Source organism: Megascapheus bottae, chromosome 20 (genome assembly GCF_031878675.1).
Source record: "Megascapheus bottae isolate mThoBot1 chromosome 20, mThoBot2.hap1, whole genome shotgun sequence".
NCBI lineage: Eukaryota > Metazoa > Chordata > Mammalia > Rodentia > Geomyidae > Megascapheus > Megascapheus bottae.
The window spans coordinates 16,303,802-16,326,154 of NC_143528.1; the positions used below are offsets into that span (position 1 = coordinate 16,303,802).

At 41.8% G+C, this 22,353-nt stretch overlaps 1 protein-coding gene across 1 annotated transcript in view; it reads left to right on the top strand.

Moving 5' to 3' along the window:
* Window positions 1-22,353, top strand: part of Pdgfrl (platelet derived growth factor receptor like) — a 45,601-nt gene that overhangs the window by 4,109 nt on the left and 19,139 nt on the right. Inside the window, exon 2 of the mRNA XM_090354016.1 lies at window positions 9,386-9,680. Within this exon, the coding sequence (XP_090210142.1) occupies window positions 9,386-9,680 (295 nt within the window). The remainder of the gene's footprint in view (window positions 1-9,385; window positions 9,681-22,353) is intronic.

Sequence of the window (22,353 nt, forward strand, 5' to 3'; positions counted from 1 at the left end):
GAATTGTTTTTCTAAAGGTTGAAAGCATGGCTCAAGTGATGGAGCGCCAGCTGAGGAAGAATTGTTTTTCTGGCCCTTCTTTGGCCAGGTGTCCCGGATTTGGTTGATTGCTGGAGTAAACTTCACCTTTTTCAAACTGGCCAATCATGCAAGATTGTGAATGCCCTCCCAGCACGCTTGTTTATGTGGCTTCCGGATCTGCTTCTACAGCAGATCTTGCTTTACCGAGTTTCTTGAGTTGGTGTCCCTAGTTCTTACAAGACACCCCAGTATGCCGACATGCTCAACCGTTGCAGGGATTTCTAGGATTTTCTTTGTCCTCTAAGGTCCTAGGAGCCCCTCCTTATAAGGAGAGGCATCCAGCTGCCCCAGGCCACGCAAAACCCGTTTCCCTCAAGGTTGACAGAAGATCCACAATCAAAAGGCAAAGGCACCCCCAAAACCAGGTAACTTCACGCATGGGCTAAAGCAGAAAAAACTGGGCTGTATGCTCCAGTTGGTGGTTGGGTATTTTTGGTGGGGGATGAGTGTATGATGGAGTAAAAACAAAGAAATATTGGACATGGAATGCGCAATCTGGGGTGTAGGAGAAACTTCTCTGGGGGAGGTGAGTACTAAAAGGATACACAACAAAAACCTCAGTGTCGAGGAAGAGAGGGGTTGAGTGCATAGGAAAACAGTTACAGAGACCTGGTGAAAATGTGGAATTTGTATTCTAGGATAAGGGAAACTAAGAGAAGTGAAACTAAGAAAGATCCCTTAGGGGATAAAGTTGAGGGAAAGTTTTGTCTGTCCTGAGACTTGAACTCAGGGCCTGGACACTGTCCTTGAGCTTCTTTTGCTCAAGGCTAACATTCTACCACTTGAGCCACAGTGTCACTACTGTCATTTTCTTAATATTTTATTGGAGATAAGAGTCTCATGGACTTTTCCTACCCAGGCTGGCTTTAAACCTCAAGCCTCAGATCTTAGCTTCCTGAAATAGCTAGGATTATATATTAAACAGTGACAAGGTTTAGACATTTGGATATTTTATTGTATGGGTCTCAATAAATGTCTTTAATTTCTATAGAAAAAGTTTAAGATTGCCTTTCTTCCCCCATAGAGCATTTTTTTTAGTGTTACCTAAATTTAAAAGTTTTGTAAGTGATTTCAAAATAAAATACTTTTCTATTTTTTTTTCAATTCTGGGGCTTGAATTCAGTGCCTGAGCACTGTCCTTTTTCAAGGCTAGAGCTCTACCACTTGATCCACAGCACCATTTCTTGGCTTTTTCTATGTATGTAGTACTGAGGAATCCAACATGGATCTTTGTGCATGCTAGGCAAGCACTCTACCACTAGGCTACACTCCTGACCCCCAAAATACAAATTTTAAAAGAAGAAATATCAGAAAGGAGAAGAGAGAAAGGTATGGGGAGTTAACAGACTAGTCAAAATCATTCCTGAATACCAAGGGAAGAGGGAGAAAAAGGAAAGGAGATGATCTAATACCTTGAGCTGTCAAAACCAGCTGAATCATATCAAGCCTGACCAGCCCAACATCAAACTGTGCCTACAGGAACCCCTTTTTAAGACAGGTGCTAACCCATTTGTGGATAGAAATGAATAGATGGGAATCACCTGACCATGGTTGAGTCAGGCTGACTACTTCGTAATTGTTCAGCTCCGATTGGTCATGAAAGTAAGGTTTGATCAACAGCAAAGAAGATACTGTTCACAGAAGCGTATTATCATTCAGGTCCTGAAAAACTTAGTGCTGTCTGAAGAACTGTGTGTTAGATCTCTCTTCTACTTAGCTTTCTCTCAGGTTGTGAGGCTTTGGACATAGGAAAATAGACAAGCTCTGGAGATGCTACCTGAGAAGGGAGATGTCTCGGTAGTGATTATAGACCAATGTGTACTCTTGTCTCCAGCAGCACTGCCACTGATGTAGTCCCAAAGGCTTTCTAAAAGCTTTTCAAGTGGGCCGGGCATGCACAGAAAAAGCCAGAAGTGGCACTCTGCCTCAAGTAGTAGAGCGCTACCCTTGAGAAAGCCCAAGGACAGTGCCCAGACCCTGACTTATGCCCCCAGGATTGCCCCCTCCCCCCGGCAAAAAAAAACTTTTCAAGGACTACCCTGGAAAAGGAGTTAGCTAAACATTTAAATGACACATGAAACGAGCGTGATGGAATAATGGTTTGGAAAATGGAGAGGAATCACTGTCTCTATTTACCTCCCTAGCAATTGTTTTTGGAGTAGTGATTGTGGTTAGTTGGTTGGTTTCTTGAGAAAAGATCTTCAGAGAATGATTAAAACTGCGCTCACCGAACACCCTATTTCCTATCAAAATAGTATCTCCTACTGGATAATGCTTTATAGGAAAGTCAATGCTGACTGGATCTAAAGACAAGAATGTAAAATAAGAGGGGAGAATTGTAGACGTTAGAATCTTTTCTGTCAAAGTGGTTTCTTGACATAAGCACAACCATTGTAGTCTCCATCTTACAAAACACTATTTTAGTTAAGCCACATCCTGTTATAAGAATTGGTTTTCTAAGGGCCGAAGAAATGGCTTGAATGGTAGAGTGCCAGCTGAGGAAGAATTGTTTTTCTGGTTCTGCCTTGGCTAAGTATCCAGGATTTGGTCAACTTTTTAGCACTTTCAAACCAGCCAGTCAAGATTGTGAGCCTTATTTTTCCCTAATCCAAAAGCAGAAATGTGTTAGGGATAAAATCTGGGCAGACTGCCTTCCCAATATACGTGGTTTTTTGTCAGAAGCACACCCTTCCACAGAAGTAAGATTTTTGCCTTGGTGACTTCCTTTGGAGTTTATCTCCTTATTTCTATGTAACACCCCCAAATTACAAACAATATCTTAAGGCTGCAACTCAAGTCTCAGCACAAAGCTCATATAATATTTTGAGTCCCTGTATTTGGTCTGTTATATCCTAAGTGCAGATGTGGAATTTTCTACTTGTGGCACCATGTTGATGGTCAAAAAGTTTTGGATATGGGGATTTCAGATTTTCCGATTGTGCATGCTCAACCCATGCCATGAGGTGGATCACCTAAACAACAGAAGGTTTTCTAGAAGCTAGATATCCAAAATCTGTGAGTCATAAAAGGCCTTGCTACTTCTGCAACTTTGAATAGGATCTTTCTGTGCCTCCTGTAGCATCTGGCACTGTCTGGTGTCTCTTGTCTTGTACCTATGTCACACCAGTCTTTGCCTCTGTTGTTTCATGACTGTCTTCTCTCCCTATGCCTCTGTCTTCATATAGCATTCTCTTCTTGGTGTGGCCTTTATACAGACAGCAATCCTATTGGGTGAGAACCTATCTCTTTATCTTAACCTGATCGTATCTGTAAAGGCATAATTCCAAAGGGGGTTGCATGCATTGGTACCAGGAATTGGAACTTTTATGATCTCATTGAGGCTCACAAATGAACTAAGAGCCAGGGTAAGACAGGAACAGGAAGCCAGGATATTGTCAACCTGAGACAGGGGAGGAGGCAATCTTGCCAGTTTGGGAAAGAAGAACTTTGAAGGTTAGAGGCATGGAGAGTGCATCAGCTTTCAGATGGGCTTGTGCCAGTTGACAGAGTGGCTACAGGTCCAGGAAATCCCTAAGCCTTGTCAGCTTGGGAAGACTCAGCACATACTTTTAAATGATTGACACAGTCACTGCAAAGGCCACCCTTGGAAGGAGCATTGCACAGGGTAACTAAAGTTTAACTTTGGACAGTTAAATTTGAGATGCCTCTTCATCTTGCAAGTAGTGGCTGAGTAAACCACAGAGTATTCCATCTGGAGTTTCGAGGTGAGGTCAGGCCAGGAGCTAAGGCAGCTTTTTAGCAGGCAGATGTTACCAGATCCGGGATGGTGTGAGGTCACTTGGAGAGGGAGCAAACTTAGAAGTTGCTAAGTTCTGCAAGCTCAAATCAGCAAGAAAGAAAAGAGGAGGAATAAAAAAAATCTGACATGATTACAGAGTTGTCAGGAAGAGACTCAGGCAGAATTATGCCCTGAGAGCTGGAAGATGTGCCTAGCATGCAGGAAGCCCTGGGTTCGATTCCCTCAGCATCACATACACAGAAAAAGCCAGAAATGGTGCTATGGCTCAAGTGGTAGAGCTCTAGCCTTGAGAAAGCTTAAGGATAGGCCCTGAGTTCAAGCCCCAGGACTGGAAAAAAAGAAAAAAAATTATGCCTTGAGAGAAAGGGAATAAGAATTTGAAGGGTTTCTCTCCTGTGCTGTAATTGAACCCAGGGCCTCATGATTGCTGAGCAATCACTTGAGCAAAGTCTCCAGTTCTTTTAGTTTGTTTTTCAGCTAGGGTCTGTTAACTTTGCCAAGACTGACCTCAGATGGCCACCCTCCCCCCCTCCACCTCCCAAGTAGCAGAGACCACAGGTATGCACTGCCACATCTGGCCTGTGAAGAAACATTTTTAAGAAGAAAGTCACCAACTGTGTTCTAGTAGATGATCAGGAAAAATGCCTCCGTTTTTTAGAATGTTTTATTGTATCGAGGGGTTACAGTTACATTCTCCAGGTAGCAGGTACATTATTTCTCATACACTGATAACCCATTTCCTTCTCCCCACCCCCTCCCAATCATCTTGTTTTCCCCCCTTCCCTTTCATATTTCAAATAATCAAACGTATATACAATATACCAGGTAACACAGTCAGGTATAGTAGCAATATGAGATTAACCAATAGGCAACAAAAGAGAAAAGAGAAGAGAAATAACATAGTACATTAAGAACAACAATCACACAAGGTAAAGCTCTTGCTTCCATATCCTGGAGATTCTTTCATTTAGCCTCATCCTATATGACCTTATGAATCTAGATTTTGTGCTATTGTAATCCACTGCTAGGAGAGCCCTAGATGTGTAGTAATTATTACAAATGAGGGAAACCATTGAGCCTATGTTCCTCTGAGTCTGGCTTCTCTTAATATGATTTTTTTCCAAGTCTTTCTATTTACTTATAAATGGGGCGATGTCATTCTTTCTGATAAAAATGTCTCAGTTTCTATCCTGAAATACAAGCAGCTCATTCCCTGCCATTGTATGAAAATACTTCCAAGAATACTTTCCCTTCTTGGAGGGAGGAGGGGACACGTCATCTCCCCTGTGTGTCTCTCCTACCTGCTCTGCTTTTCTCATGGAAAAGCGTTCAATCTCTGGGTGGTAGTGCATGAAGAATGGAGAAATGAGAGTGTCTGTCTCGGGCTGTACAACTGAGCGACAATACCTGAGCTACTGGAAAGTTTGAAGTATGGTTATTTGAGGCCTCCCACAGGCTGGGCTGTCTCCATAAACTGCCCAGTAAGAGCTGAGCTGGGTGGCTCATACCTGTAATCCTAGCTACTCAGGAGTCGGAGATCTGAGGATCGCAATTCAAAGCCAGCTGGGGCACTAAAGAATGTGAGACACATGTCTCCAATTAACCACCAGAAGACCAGAAATGGTGCTGTGCTAGCTCTGATTCTTCTAATGAATTTCTTTTCTAACACATGCCTATGGAATTAAGTTTAAATAGCTAAGTGACTAGGTTTTTTACCATGGGGCTGGAACTCAGGACCTGAGCACTGTCCCTGAGTATTTTTGCTCAAGACTAGTGTTCTGCCAGTTAGAGTCACAGCTCTACTTCCCCCTTTCTGGTGGTTAATTTTGGATTGACTGCCATGGACTTTCCTGCTCAGGCTGGCTTTGAACCATGATCCTCAGATTTCAGCCTTGTGAATAACTAAGATTATAGGCCTACGCGACCAGTGCCCAGCTTGCCAAGTGACTTAATGAATCAGGCATGATAGTGATCTCCAGATGACGCTGGGAAATCAGAGTCTTTCCCTGTTTGCTTCCCGCTTTTACTTTGTTCATTCATTGGGATATTTTGAACAGCACCTTCTTACTTGGGAGATGTTAATAAATGAAAATCATCACCAGGCCTTGTGTTCTCATCCCCAGCATAAAGTTCTGTTTGACTTGGAACTTCTTGCTGGAGGAACTGGCCTATCTACAAAGAATTTGTTTAGACAATAACAGCATGTCCGAGATCTATACAAATATAGTGAAACCACAGACAGGTTAATATCCTAAGTGATTGTAGGCTCAGAAGCAAAAGGTCTGAGTTTTCCCTACATCTATGATGACCTGTGATGCCCTGCTTGGCCTCTGTACATTGACAAGAGTGAGCTGCTTTCCCCCACCACCTCCTTATGATGGAGTCACATGACAATGCCAATACAAGTAGCTCTCAGCTCCCACTTTCTATGGTTTAGACACTATGGTCCGTTTCTTAAACATATTCACTCATGTACTAATTCCCACAACAATCCACAAGGCAGTTACCATTGCCATCTTAATTTACTGATGAGGAAGCTGAGACAGAGCGGGTGACACTCGGAGACCCTAGCTATCACTAGCAGATAGGAACTCAAAGTCAGTATATCATGATCTATGAATTTTGTCACTTATTTTTTATACAGTATACTATGCAACACTAAACAATGTGACTGAAGGGATTTTGTGATGTGCACTGACACTAATGAGCACATACACTCATCCTTTGGCTTGAACTCGGGCCTTTGTGCTTTCCCTGAGCTTTTTGGCTCAAGGCTAGCTCTCTACCACCTGAACAAGTCCCATTTCTGGCTTTGTGGAGGTTTATTGGAAGTAAATGTTTCACTGATTTCCTTGACCTGGCTGGCTTCTAACTACAATTCTCAAATCTTAGTCTCCTGAGTATCTTGGACTACAGGCATAATCCACCAGTGCCTGGCTAAGTAGGGTTTTTTTAGCTTTCACTTTTGTCAAAAATAATCTTTAATTTTTAGTTGGTTCCAGTTCTGGGGCTTGAATTCAGAGGCTGCATCCAGGCTCTGAGCTTTTCTTTGGGGGAGGGAGTGGTCAAGACTAGGGCTCTAGCACTTGAGCCACAGCTCTACTTCCAGCTGGTTAATTGAAGAGGAGTCTCATAGACTTTCCTGCCCAGGCTAGCTTTGAACTGTAATCTTCAGATCACAGTCTCCTAAGTATCTAGGATTACAGATCTGAGCCAGCTGCACCATGCCAAATTCTTATATTTTTAAGGCTAATTTACAAAGTTAGACTAAACTCATATTCTGTTCAAAAGTGAGATATGGACTTCATTCAGTCTCATGAAACTCTTAGTATCTGAGTCACAATCATAGCTTATGTGTGTGTGTGTGTGTGAATGTGAGAGAAACGGAGACTGTGACTTAGTGTCTTTACCATCAAAACCTGGATTAATTTTTGTGATCAGGCAGCTGAATTCAACTGGTAGGTTTGCTTGGCCAAAAGGTCAAATGATTTCTTTAGGCGCAATAGCAAATAGCTGATTGTATAATATCCATAATCAGATCATCTTGTGTTCCTGAGTAGTATAACCAATCAGGTTCTGATAGCTTACAAATCTCAGGTATCACTACTTGCCTAACTGTTATAAGGTTTATAGAAGGGTTTTATCCTTTATGATTGCTCAAACATCTGTAATAAGGTAAGAAAAATGGGCCAGGAGCATAGCCTAGTGGTAGAGTGCTTGCCTAGCATGAAGACCGCCATACCACATACACAGAAAAAGCCAAAGTGGCACTGTGGCTTAAGTGGCAGAGCGCTAGCCTTGAGCAAAAAGTGTCCAAGGACAGTGCCCAGGCCATGAATTCAAGCCCCAGGACTGGTCAAAAAAATAAATTAATTGAAAGGAAAGAAAAATGTATCAAGTCACACTGACATGAAAAGTCTATTAATCTTTCTCCCCGAAAGTATTGCCCATAAGATTGTCTTCCAATGTTGGGAAGTATTCAAGGTGGTAGGCATTGTTTCAAACATTTGTTCTACAAAGAAAAGGGGGGAATTACTGAGGGTTGGGCTTCCCATCCCAGGAGATTCCTGGGGGGGCGAGGGGCATAAGGGAAACTCCGTAGAGTATCCACCAGGATGAGGGGGAGGTCTGCTTTCATTTCGGAGTTTGAGATCAATCAGTGGTGGATAAATTTGCTGGCCTGTGCCTTTATCTACAGTGGCAGCAGAGCACTCTCCCAGGGGGCCCCTGAAATGCTCCCCTTTCTGACCCTGTCAGGCTACCCTCTCCCAGGTGGACTCATCCCATCCTGCAAAAATCTACAGGCAGGGGGACAAAACAGTTTCATAAAATTGCTCAAGCTTTTTCCTTACCTTTAACCAGGTTTGTAAATTTAGGGTTCCCTCCTCTGGAAACCACGGGCATGCTTCCTCGATAAACTGTAGGAAACCTTTAAGCTGCTCCTGCCCTTCCCTTCCCGCGTTCCGTGTGCCTCTAAGGGCCTGCACATTGAGCCTGCGGCTGTCTTGTCCCATAATTTTTTACTCCCGACTATACACTCTCCGGCTCTCTCACTCTCTTAAGAGTCCTATGACACGTCACTCACCACAGCGGGGGTCCTCCACCGTTGTCCCAGATTTTCAGGGTCCCTGTTTGGGCGCCACTGGCAGGGGCCAGCCAGCAGCGAACCTGGATTCCTGAAATAGGGGGCAGGGACTAGGAAAAAATAGAAGAGAGACAAACAGATGGGGTTCGGAGGACTATAGCCCAAGTTAACAGCTCAAGAAGGCTGTGAGCTTAAGACTGCAGCCTCATTTATTTCCAAATCAAGGCTTATATACTTTCTCGAAACCAGGGAACTGCCAGGGGTTACATTCATATGGTAAATCTCAGATCAGTTAAACAGGACAAGGCCATAAAACAATAACTCAATAAATCAAAGAGATCAGAAAGTTCACAATACAGACAAAGTAGCTTCAGAAGTTCTTAGGCATGGCACCAGCTGGCTTCTTAGTGTAGTTATCTTACTCAGATGTGCAGATTCAAGGGGCAGCCTGGCTCCACACTCTGGCTCCCAGCAGGAGAGGAGAGGGGGGAAAGCTGAGATAGTGCCTAGGCCCTGAGCTCAAGCCTCAGGACTGGCATAAAAAAGAATCAACTTGAACAGAAAAAATGAGAGCATAGGAACTGCTAAGACCACAGCGTCTTATGTGAGCTACAAGGAACAATACTTTTATAAGATCAAACTTCAGTGCAAATATGAAATAGTTTACTGAAGCTGAATAACTTTGAATCCAAAATACATTTATGTTGTATTAAAGAATGGGTTTGGAGGCATGGCTCAATTGGTAGAATATTAGCAATGAGCAAAAGCATCAGGGACCAAGTTTGAGTGGCCATCTCGGACCTAGAAAATTAAAGAATGAATCGAGAACGTAATTATGATTGCTACTGATAATAATTATGTCGTACAGGCAGGGGAGATTGCCATGCCCTCTGCTCTGGGCTTGCTTCCTCTGGGAGTGTTTTGATGTCCCTCTTGCTCTCTTCCTCATATGTGTACAGTTGCTGCCCCACAACCTCCCACGCCCAAGCGTCCAAAGAGCCAAGAGAATAGAATCAAGCCTGCTACCAAGAAGGCGAGACCCAAGAGTCCTAAGGCAAAGGACAAGGACTCTGACGAGTCCACACCAAAGACTACGTCTATCATGATGCTGATGCTAGACAAAGGCCGCTTCCAGAGACCGGCTGCCACCCTCAGCCTGACGGCAGGACAAACTGTAGAGCTTCGATGTAAAGGAAATCAGATTGAATGGAGCTACCCTGCCTATCTCAACACCTTTAAGGACTCCCGCCTCAGGTAAGCATATTTTTTTTTCTTGTATTGGGCCAAGGGTTTGGGTTTTCTTCCCTCATTTACTATTTTCATTGTTCTGTCAGCTACTTTGATTCACCCTGCTAGATTCTGAAAATGGAAGCTCAATAAACAATCTATAGAATGTGCCCATACAAGTTAGATGATTGTAATTTCAACACTTGAGTTGCAATACCAACACTTCCATTTAATTTTTTTAAATTTGGTATTTGTGCCCAGTTAGTTCATCATCTGATGCCTACCGACTACAGCAGTGTCTGTCGCAGGGCCAGAAAATGGGAAATCTTGTTTCCCTATGGTCTTGTGTGCCTCTCGTGAGCCATGCATTCATTCACTCAGTGTTTCAACATAAGCACTCAGAGCCTTTGTGCAATTCCAGTTGTGAGTAGTGTGAGAGGAGTCTGACAGGCAAACAAGAGAAACAATTTATTTTGTATCAAGATGCTGTGGGCATCTTGATTCACCCCACTTGACTCCATGGAGCCATTAGCCAGTTCACTACTTTTCTTCCTCCCTTCTACCTACCCTGTCCCAGCTCTGTTTCCACTTCCCTCTATTAGTCTAAGATTCCTGGAGTCTGTCTTTTCTACTCTTAACAGTGTCTTAAGTTCTTTTGGTGTGTGTTTGTTGTTGTTCTTCTTTAGGCTGGCAAACCCCAGCCGAGCCTATTTGCCTATGTCTCTCCTTAGCATGAAGTCCAATGGCATCGCTGGCTTATGGTCATTTCCATTCTGCCTGCCGACACTGAATATATTTCACTAGCGAGCTCATGTTTCCTCTCTTCTCTCTCTGACTCCATCTTTCTCACTTCCAGCTAATGAATTTATCACCTCATTTATGCAGAAATTGGAGTTCTCAAGTTGCCTTAACTTCCCTTATCACTCCGTCTTTCTCTTCCACTACAGCAGAGGATGAGCTTGGCCTCCTAAGACCCAAAGCTCTGTCAGTGCCCCCGAACTCTTCCTTCCATACTTTCTCAAGGACTTTAACACATTCCATTTGTTGTTTTGTTGTTGTTGTTGGGTTAATGTATAGAGGGGTTACAGTTACATTTGCCCAGAGTAGGTGCATTACTTCTCAGACATTGATACCCCTTCTCATGCTTTTGTCCTCATTCCCCTCCCACCACTCCCCCCAATCATCTTGTTTTCTCCCCTTCCCTTTCCTATTTCAAATAAATAAATAAACATATATACAATATACCAAGTAACAAGGTAAGATACAGTAACAATATGAGATTAACCAAAGGGCAACAAAAGAGAAGAGAAATAGCATAGTACATTAAGAACAACAGTCACACATTATATAGCTCTTGTTTCCATATCCTAGAGGTCCTTTCCTTTAACCTCATCCTATATGACTTTATGTACCTAGGTTTTGTGCTACTGTAATCCTCTGCTAGGAGAGTCCTCGATGGGACTATAACACATTCTTTTTACTGTCTCTCTGGCCTTGACCTTCAACCTGGGCATCTTGACTGGATCCTCTCCATAAGCCTTCACAAAAATTCAATCCTCAGGCCCAGTTTGGCCTAGTGGTAGAGTGCTTGGCTAGCATGCATGAAGATCTGGGTTCGATTCCTTAGCACCACATACATAGAAAAAAAACGGAAGTAGTGCTAGGCTCAAATGGTAGAGTTCTAGCCTTGAGAAAATCCAAGGACAACATTCAGGCCCTGAGTTCAATCCCTGGGACTGGCAAAAATTTCAGTTCTGCCTTATGCACCCTCCATTCACCTATCTCTCTCTCCTCACCTTCAACCAGGCCCCTTGAGAGAGTTTCTCCCATGTTTGTTTTTCTTCTACTTCATCTCTCTTCTGGCCCAAGAACCCTAACCCTTACCTGTGACCTCATAGAAATCACATCAACCTACATCAACACAGTCCCAGATGCCAGCGTTGACTTTCAGTCCCTTGGTGATTGCTCTACTAGCTCCATTCCGCAGAGTGGAAGGCTCTTCTCTTGGCTTGTATAGCACCATTTCAAGGGGTGTTTTTATTCTCTACATTCTCTGTCACCAGTTTTAATCTTCACTCTTCTAAACAAGAAATTTCAACTCTGTGTCTACTTCTCTTCTTGCCATATCTGGCCAGTGCCCTTAATTTAAAATGCTATCATTAAAGGATTCTTCTGAGTTCCAGATCAGGGTCTTTCCACCACATCTACCTGGGTCTTTCACGAGTTTCTCCTTAAACATAGCTAAGTTCATTATTTTTCTCCCTGCCAGGTGAGTCTCCCGTGTCCTTTAGTTCAGCCAGTGGCTCTAATCCACTCAGTTGCCCTTGACAAGGAGTCCTGAGAAGCACTTTGATCACTTATCTCTTTTTCACTTGGACATCCCATCAATTATTGCTATTTCATGAGTTCTTAAAATCTCTCCCTGCTTCCTCCCACACCACCAGTGAACTTGTTCTCTGAAGAGCTGCTGTCTATTTCTTGACTGGTGTATCCCCAGATAGCACCGTGCAATCTTCCACAGTATTTCAGAAAAGTGCTGCTGGGTACACGAGCCTGGGGTGGGTCTAAAGTCATGTCCCTGGGATCACGTGATTTGTGATTTTGGTAACAAGCTCACTGAACTTTAGAACACAAAAGTGCTAAGTGGTTATCTTAAACCTCCATTTTTCATTTGTTATATTTTATTCCAGTCCTGGGGCTTTTCCCTGAGTACTTCATTGGAGATAAGAGTTCCTTGGACTTTCCTGCCCAGACTGGCTTGAACTGTGATCCTCAGATCACAGTAGTTAGGATTACAGGTGTGAGCCACTACTGGCAATTTCATTTGCTTTCAATTGGCGTAATAATTGGATGTATTTGTAAAGTATAGTGTGGCTGATATACTCTTTTTCTTGTTTCCATTTCCTGGAATTCATTTGATAAAAATTATTTTTAAACTCAGAAGCACGGAGGCATTATGCCTTTATGTTCCTCCCCTGAGAATATTCTTACATATTTGTGTGTGTGTGTATACCCTGTGTAATCAAATCAGAGTATTTGGCAGATCCATTGCTTGGAATACTTTTAATTGGTGGCAAGAATGTTCATTTTCTTTCAAAATATCCAATACAATATTATTAACCAGTGATCCATCATTCAGGGATTTCTGCACCCTAGGACTTCTTTTTCCTATCTGATTGTAACTTTATACCTGTCATCTCTCTTCATTCCAAAACCCTCCCTAACCTCTGGTTACCACTCAGATAAGAAAACTAAGCCATAGAGGATGAATGCCTGGTGAAGAATGACAAGATAGTGAGTGACAATTCTGAATCTTAGATCTCATTCCCATCTTCTGGTTCTGGAAGTTGAGTTGCTGCCCTATTTCAGTGATCTGTGGTTTGTCCAGTGGGATACATTTAGAGCCAAGGTCACTTTGGACCAGATAGAGCTTTATATTTGTTACCTATTATTTTACATCTACACTACAGAAGAATAAATAGATCTCATTTCAAATTTAAGATTCAAAAGGGAAATGGTAAGACTACTTACCCAAGAAGGTTGCATTGTTTTCTTCCTGGAATAGCCCTGAATTGATGCGCTTTGCCTTTAAAAAGTGCTATCATTAGATCGTCCACTAGGGGGCAGGCATCAGCCGTGTCACAATTTTCTTCAGTAAATGATTTCAAGGACTGGATGGATAAACTCAGCTCACTTGTGCCATTTAGACTAGTTTCCACAGTTTCAGGTTGTATTTTTAAACTAGAGGGAATTCTACTTACCAGCAGCTAAACTTAAAAGGGTGAACAGTTGTAAATTTATATAGCCATGGAGGCATAAATTCACATTTAGCCCTGAGTCCTGTTGTGTCTCTCTAAGGCTATATCTACATTGAACTGTTTCACTTGTCTCCCAGAGGTATGTAGTAACTTGTTGGAGATTCTGTATTTTCAGGTGTTGATTCTGATTTCATTTCCACACATGATCCATTCCTGGTCACATAAATTGCCTTTCTTTTTGAGACTTGAAACAGAAAAAAAAATCTGACAATAATTACTATTTATTGACAGCTCTTATTTCTTGGCTCTTCTGTCTTTTTGCTTTCCAACAAATTTTCAACACATCTGCTATATCCAAGACTCGATGCTAAAATGATGCTGGTAATGTGATAGCAAAATAGATGCAATCTCTAGGTCCATGGAGCCTTTAATATATGGGAAGATGGTTTAATAAAGCCATGTGTGAGCCTTGCTAACCGAAGTACCAAACCAGGGAGAAAACTCAAAAGAGAGATGTGAAGACTGAGAGTTAAGCAAATAGAGGAGGATATAGAAGGTGGTAAAAAAAAATTCCAGGAGGAGAAAATGATATTCAAGAACCACCTAGAGGTGCAAGGAAGTAGAAAACCTAGAACATGGAAGGAGGGAGGTGAAATGGCTACAGGCAAAGGAGAATGCAAGGCAGAGAGGATGCTGGGAAGCAAGCAGGAATTAGAGAGCCTTGGTCCTCAGGTCGAGCCATTGAGAGTAGTATCTAGGACAATCATAGACTACTGGTTTAAAGCCTTTACAAATGTATATCATAGATATGTCACATATATGTTACATATACATATGTGCATATTACATATATGCCTTCTCACATATATAGTATTTATATGTATATGTGTGCATATGTTATATACATGCATATACATATACATGTATCACATGTGTGTTGCTGTACGCATACATGTATACATGCATGTATCTGCATATACATATATTCATGTGTATATATGTATATGGAAAGGCAGAGGTATGCAAGCCACCCCAAGGTACTTCTCCATGTTGCCTTTAGGAGAAAGACAATGTGGATTTCCAGGCCAGCTGTACCCAGTCTTTTTTATACCCCATACTTGTTTTTCCCAAACATGTCTATGTTTGGGACCTGTTGTTTTTTCTTCCAAGATTTAAATATTTCTTCATTCTACCGATAATATAAAGACATTTGTGGAAGAATATTCCAGATCCTCTCCTTAGTCTCTGCTGGTCTATTAATACAATCCATTTTTACCTTCTCTGGAAACATCTCATTTTGTTCTTACCATGCGATATTCCAGGGTCTAGAGCAGGGAGGGTTTTTGTTTGTTTTTGTTTTTTTTAAACAGAATGCTGAGCCAGGGGAGAAAGTAAGAAGTTGATAACAGATGTCCTGGCCAGTGGCTAAGTGAATCAGTGCTGGTAGGAAGGAGGAGATGATGGAGACTTAAGCCATATTGTTGGCAACCTCACCACAGCCAGAGGCTGAGCTCACGGCATCATGCCACCATCACATGCTCTGTTCCTGCTCCCTGGGGGTGCACACATTGTCTTCAGGAGGTCACTGTGGCAGCTAGTAGAGTGTGAGCATTTTTTTTCTTCAGTCAAGAACTGGAAGACAGGAGGAGTGAGTGGGGGCACAGATGACTTTGATGGTGGGTTCCTCTGAAAACAATAAATAGCTTCTAGCCGGAGGAGACTGCATCTGGATTTTTATTTGGCTGCAGTTGGCTACAGCTTTACTACTCCACCCACGGAGAGCACAAAGGAGGTGGCTGAGGATGCAGCCCCTGGGCTCCCCGCCAGCCTAAGCAGACTGTCTCTTCAACATGGGCAGAGCAGGGCCTGGGAGGCATTTGAAAAAAAAAAAAAAGATGTTAGGAAGTGTTTATAAACAGAATGATCCTGCTGCTGTTGAGAACAAAGAAACCTTCATCCCCTTTGGTAAATATCATCAGCACTCTGGCTGATGTACTGAGTATATAAAATGATATGGTGCCCTTTTCACTATTAATATAAGAAAGTATATGGCCTCTTTTCACCCAAATTTATTTCTCTTGGGAAAATACATATAAAATTAAATTTGTAATTTTAAGAACTCATTTTAAGTATAGTTGTGTATACAGCCCCATGGTTAGGCAGGAATTTTTTAAGTTTGCACTCACTTTCTTTCAATGCTGGGTTTTATTTTCTGAGCAGAACATTAAAAGATTGCTTTCCTCTTTACCTGGAGAAGCAATTTTCCCAGTTCACAATGGCAAACTAAAAGCATATACTAGCCAGGCCCCAACTGTATGTCCTCTTAGCTACTTAGGAGGTGGAGATTTGAGGGCTACAGTTGGAAGCTAGCCTGGGCAGGAAAGTCTGTGAGACTATTCTTTCCAATTACTTACTAAAACACAAGAAGTGGAGCTATAGCTGCAGTGGTAGAACACCAACCTTGGACCAAAAAATAAGGGGATAGCACTTACATTCTGAGTTCAAGCCCCAGCACTGGCACACACCAAAATGTGCAGCTAAACCTTGATCCCTTCAGATTGAAAACTGATTCGTCCTATTCTGAAGGCCCCAGGACCCCACCATGTCCTGTGAAAGCCTGCTGGGAGTCAGGATGTGAGGCGTCTCTGGGGTACTGAATGTCCTGATAGCATTCAGGTTGCAAAACAACATAGCCATGTTCCATTTTCGACGTGGGTGGAGGAAGGTAATAATAGAAGCAGTCTCATTGTGTTGTCAGGATAAAATGAGGTCATGTGTGTTAGGTACTTGGCACACAGTAGGCTGCCTCAATAATGAGCTATTTTTACTCCTCCTCCTGTACCCCAGAGAGGTAAATCACAAGAAAGCAGCCAATTAGCCAGGCATTTTAAGGAAATGTTTAATGTGTATAGCTCATTCGTCTATAAACTCTATATGATGATGCTATATTTAGAGGATCTGAGTGTTCTCTGATGGAATAAACCTTTCCTCTTTAAAAGTTACTTTATCTTGAGTGCTTTGTCACAGTAAAAAGGAAGCTAGTACAGCCTCTAACACTGCTTGACAGATGCACTGATGGCCCTAAGATTCAGCAACCTCATCTTGCATCCCAATCTAGTCATTTAAGAGGGAAAATGTGTTTCAAAACTCTTAAACCAGACCGGTGTGATGGCTCACGCCTGTAATCGTAGCTACTCTGGAGGCTCAAAGTTCAAAGCCAGTCTGGGAAGAAAAGTCCCCATGAGACTCTTTATCTCCAACTAACTTCTCAAAGCCTAGAAATGGCACTGTGGGTCAAGTAGTGGGTCAAGTAGTAGAGCTCTAGTCTTAGCACAAACAGGCTCCGGGACAGCAACCAGGCCCTGAGTTCAAGCCCCACAACCGTCAAAAACAAAACAAGAAAATCTTTTAAAAGTGCCAAATCAAACATTCCATTTTTGAACATTCCAATAAATCAAAGATATTCTACACAGTATTAAAATATGAGATTATAATAAAATTAAGGTAATCTGTTAAATGCTAGATAAGATTATTACAAAACAATTTTTGATAACTTTGGAGACTGTTGCCCAGCAGAGAATTGTTCATGCTCTAACTCTATAAGCGCATGTGTTTTACTAAAGAATTTATGCTTTCACAACTATGTGTGCAAGTGAGTTTAATGTCTAGGATTTAATGTGGGCAAAAAAATGAAAAATCAGCCTTGTGAGCAGTTTTCACCAAGAATTTCCATCTGTGAAAAGAAAATAAAGCCATTTAAAAGTGCATAGCAAAGGAAGAAGCAGGAAAATACAGGATAAACTAAGGAGTGGGGAGTTTTTTCTGGTCCACTGGCAGAGGAACTGTGAACTTCATTAATTTTTTTGTTGTTGTCTTTTCTTTTTTGGCACTGGGGATTGAACCCAGATGTTACACTTGCTAGGCAAGCACTTTGCCACTGAGCTACATCCCAGGCCTATAATTTTTTTTTTTTAAGTAGCAAACCAAAATGTCACAGCTTTGCTTACAGTATGTGGGCTCAGTTTCCATGGCCATTTCATTCACCCACCAAACAGCTGCCAGCGTGCAGGTCGATTCCCTGAGGAATGTTCTAGAACTTCCAGTTTCACCTCATTTTAACATCCCTAATTTGTTGATCCTACCCTGGGGTGCAGAATCCTGTTGCCTGGCCTTGGTTGATGCCTTACTGTGCAAACCTGTGGTCAGATCTCCTCTGGGCTCAATTCTCATTCCTCTTCCCTGCTCTCTGTCTGCTGGACCAGTCGGTGCTGCTCAGTCCTCACCCCTGCCAGCCTGCCCCTACATCCCAGGTGAGGCTCACTGTCCCTCTTACCTTGGCAAGCAGGTGGGAAAACCTAAGTTCAAATCTCACCTTTGTTGGAACAGCATAGCTCTTCTTTCTGAACTTAGCCCCTGAGGCAAGACAGAAGCAGGAGACCCTGTATCCCAACCAAAACTGATGGGAGAGAGTAGAAGTGGGGTGCCTGCCAAATAGATTTATCATCTGCCTGACTTACACCTAAAGACATGGCACTAAGAAAGGCATAAGAGGATAGCTTCAACCATAAGTGACTTAGGAAGTACTGAAACAGAAGGCACCAGATCCCATCCAGAGCAACATGATAGCTTGTGGCCAGCTGAGAGAGTGGAGGCCCATGGGGAAGAAACAAGGAAGCTACCTGTAGAGGCTGCAGAAAGACTGATGCCAGGAGTGAGTGGTTCTCCTGTTGTAGCTGGATTTTAAAAGACAGAGGAAGGTGGAACAAGGCAGCAGGAAGGGCTATGATGAACTCCTGGCCCCGAGCTGCATTTTACAAATAATTTGGTTAAGCCCACGGGGGTTTGTAAGAAGTTGCCTCAAGTTTGCAACTTCTAATAAAGCATATTAGCTACTTCAGATTCACTATCAACGTGGCATTATTAGTATGATCAGGCGCCTTGACATTTTAATGAGGGTTGATTCAGTGGAGCTCTTCTGGCGGAGAATTCCCTGTGTCATGGGCAAATGAACTGAGGCCCTCTGCATTGAATTTTCTAGCTTGGCAATAATAACACTGTGGCAGCATAGCCTTGCCCATTAGTAATCCTCTGCTTGTTTTCCTCAGGAGGGTGGTAGAGGCTTGCTCCATTGTCTTCTGTTCCTTACGTCTCTTCCAGAGTCTATTCTTTTCAGAATCCTTGGCTAGACATTCAGCTAAAACAGAACTGGGAGAGCGTTGTACAGCCACAGAGAGCACTGATGACTTATTTTATGTGGTAAGATTAGAATGGTCAGGAAGATCTGAACCCTGAGTTTAAGCTTCAGGGAAGAGGCACAATATAAAGAGGTCCACACATGCAAAAGTAGGTTAATGGCTCACACCTGTAAACCTAGCTACTCTGGAGGCTGAGAAATGTAGATTGTGGTTCAAAGCCAGCCCAGGCAAGAAAGTTTGTGAGTGTCTATCTTTAAGTACCAAAAAGACCAAAGAAGCTGTGGTCCAAATAGTAGAGAACAAACCTTGGACACAAAAGCTCAGGGACAGTGCCCAGACTCTCTGAGTTCAAGCCTCAGGAACCAGCACCAAAAAAACACAAAACAGCTTAGAGAAAAAAGTCAGCCTACACTCCTAGTTTACGTTCACATTCCAATGGGTGTTATTTTTATAAGCAGCATCAAATGATGTCCTGGAATATTTAAGCCTCCAAAGGAATTCTTGATGGCCCTGCCTGTGGCAAACTCATATTCTAAGAAAGTGACATGATGTGAAAGTCACCTCTCAGTAATTAAAGGACACATCGGCCACCCAAAATCGAACATTTATACAGCATATGTTCTTCAGCTTTGTAAGTGGCTGGGCTTTTAAGAATAGTTTTTTTTTTTTACTGTTATTATAAGACAACACATTCTTATTTGATTTGAAAACTGGTGAGAAAATATTTCCCTGTAAATGTATTTGCTATTTATAAGCAAAGAGATTGTCACTGGACAATCTCAAGATACACTGTTAACTCTACAAGGTAAAAATCTTGCAGGTTTATTTTTACATGTAAGAAAAAATAGGATCTTGGCTAGGCACGGATAGTTCACACCTATAATCCTCAAAGCTCAGGAGACTGAGATCTGAAAATCACAGCAAGAAAGTTCATGAGATGCTTCCCCCCCCCCTTTTTTTATTGTCAGGGTACTCTATAGAGGGGTTACAGTTACATTTACCCAGTAGGTGCATTACTTCTCACACCTTGATACCCCTTCTCATGTTTTTGTTCACATTTCCTTCCCCCCGCCCCTCGCAATCATCTTGTTTCCCCCCTCTTCCCTTTCCTATTTCAAATAAACAAACATATATACAATATACCAGGTAACAGAGTCAGATACAGTAACAATATGAGATTAACCATAAGGGCAAAAAAAAAAGAGAAGAGAAATAGTACATTAAGAACAACAATCATACAAGGTAAAGCTCTTGTTTCCATATCCTAGAGTTCATTTCATTTAGTCTCATGAGACTCTTTATCTCTAATTAAACACAAAAATCCAGAAGTAGAGCTATGGCTCAAGTGGTAGAACACTAACCTTGAGCACAAAAGTTCAAGAACGGTGTCCAGGCCCCAAATTCAAGACCCAGGACTGGCAAAAAGAATTGAATTGAAATATAGATGTATATATACATATACACTTAATGATGAACCTTTCCTCTAATGTATTGTGAATATTTTTCTGTTATAGTAGGTTCAACTAAATGTCTTGGATGTGTCATTTCCTATCAGAGCCATTAAGCAGCTAAAATCAAGATAGCAGTTGTATGGGGGAAGACGTCCCTAGCTGCATGGTTTTAAGGCGTTACTCTAGGTGGCCTGTTAGAATGGAAGATCCCTGGTCCATCAATCTACTTTTGGTTTGCGGTGCCAAAGAGAAATCCTCTTGTTTTCTCATAAGTTAGGAAATCTCTAGAGAGGAAGGGGAGCTTTCTCTTGGTAAAACAACAAATGGCTAGCTGCTTGTCAATGAGGCAAAAAAAAGTATACAGGTGACATCGACAGGCTGGCAGTTGGGTGTGAAGACAAGGGAAACGACCTGAGCATGGGGTCAGAGTCTTCTCAGTGCCAAGAAAAGATTTGCAGAAATGAGGTGACAGAAATATCGCAGAAGGGATGAATGGAAGAGAACCTTGTATTGCTTCTTAACAAGAAGAATCTGTTGTAAGTGATTACAGTAAAGATACCTGCATCAGATTCCCGCCTATGTTAGCATAACTGACTGTTGGAATAGAAACACAGCAGCTATATTGCAAGACTAGAGGTGCTTCTTTTATTTTTAAAATTTATTAACGTTGATTTTTACACCATATTTCAAATGACATGTTAAATATTCAAGAAGGGAATCTCTATATACAATCACTGGCACTTAGATTTTAGAACATAATTAAAATTAAGCTGAGGGTTTGTATGTCATAGATACATATTAATCTATATAATAAAACATGTCTATAAAGTCATGATTTTTATGTCTCTGTAGTTATGTTTGTATGTCCAATACCATGTCCATAATGTTAGGTACCCAAATATTGAGTCATTGCTCTTGTACTGTTTGGATTTAATATCCATATATTAAGGATACCATGCGCCTTTTGTTCTTTTGGTCTTATCTCACTCAATATGATTCGCTCTATCTTCATCCACTTCCCAGAAAATGCCATTATCTTGTCTGTTGACCATATAAAATTACATTATATATATATATATCTCCCACATATATATATCTCCCACATTTTTTTGTTTTTTACCAGAACAACTATTTTTGTTTTTATATTTTTTATTGTAATTAATAAAATGGTTACATGATATTTGCCAGATAGAAGATGCATTAATTCACATATATTGATACCCTTTCACATAACTTGGTCCCCATTACCCTCCCCTCCAACGCCCCCCCCGTCTTGTTTTTCCCCCCTTCCCTATCCAATTTCAAATAACCAAATACAAATAAATCCAATATATCAGATAACAAAGTAAGATACTGTAACAATATGAGATAACCAAGTGACAGCAAAAGAGATAAGAGAAAACATAGTACATTAAGAACAACAATCATTCATTATATGGCTTTTGTTTCAATATCCTGGAGGTCTTTTCAATTAGCTTCATACTATATGGCCTTATGTATCTAGGTTTTGCTCTATTGCAAATCTCTGCTAGTAGAGCCCAAGGTTTCTACTGATTATGACAACTGAGGGAAACCATTGAGCCTAAGTTCCTTTGAGTCTGGCTTACTTCACTCAATATGATTTTTTCTAAGACTTTCCATTTCCTAACAAATGGGGCGATGTCGTTTTTTCTGACAGCAGCATAGAATTCCATTGTGTACAAATACCACAACTTGTTGATCCACTCCATCAACTGAGGGACATCTAGGTTGGTTCCATATTTTTGCTATGGTGAATAATGCTGCAATGAACACTGTTGTGCTAGTGGATTTAGTATGCCCTAGTTTCTGGGTGGTTGGGTAAATGCCAAGTAGTGGAATTGCTGGGTCATAGAGGAGCTCTATGTTTAGCCTTTTGAGGCACTGCCATACTGCTTTCCATAGTGGTTGAATGAGTTTGCACTCCCACCAACAGTGTAGTAGTGATCCCTCCTGGCCGCATCCCCTCCAGCATCTGTTGTTATTCGTTTTCCTGATCCTGGCCATTCTAACTGGAGTGAGGTGGAATCTTAGAGTTGTTTTGATTTGCATTTCTTTTATGACCAGAGATGTTGAGCATTTCTTCATGTGTCTATAGGCCATTTTTTTTTTTTTTTTGCCAGTCCTGGGCTTGAGCTCAGGGCCTGAGCACTGTCCTTGGATTTTTCTCAAGGCTAGCACTCTACCACTTGAGCCTCAGCACCACTTCTGGCTTTTTCTATGTATGTGGTACCGAGGAATCGAACCCAGGTCTTTGTGCATGCTAGGCAAGCACTCT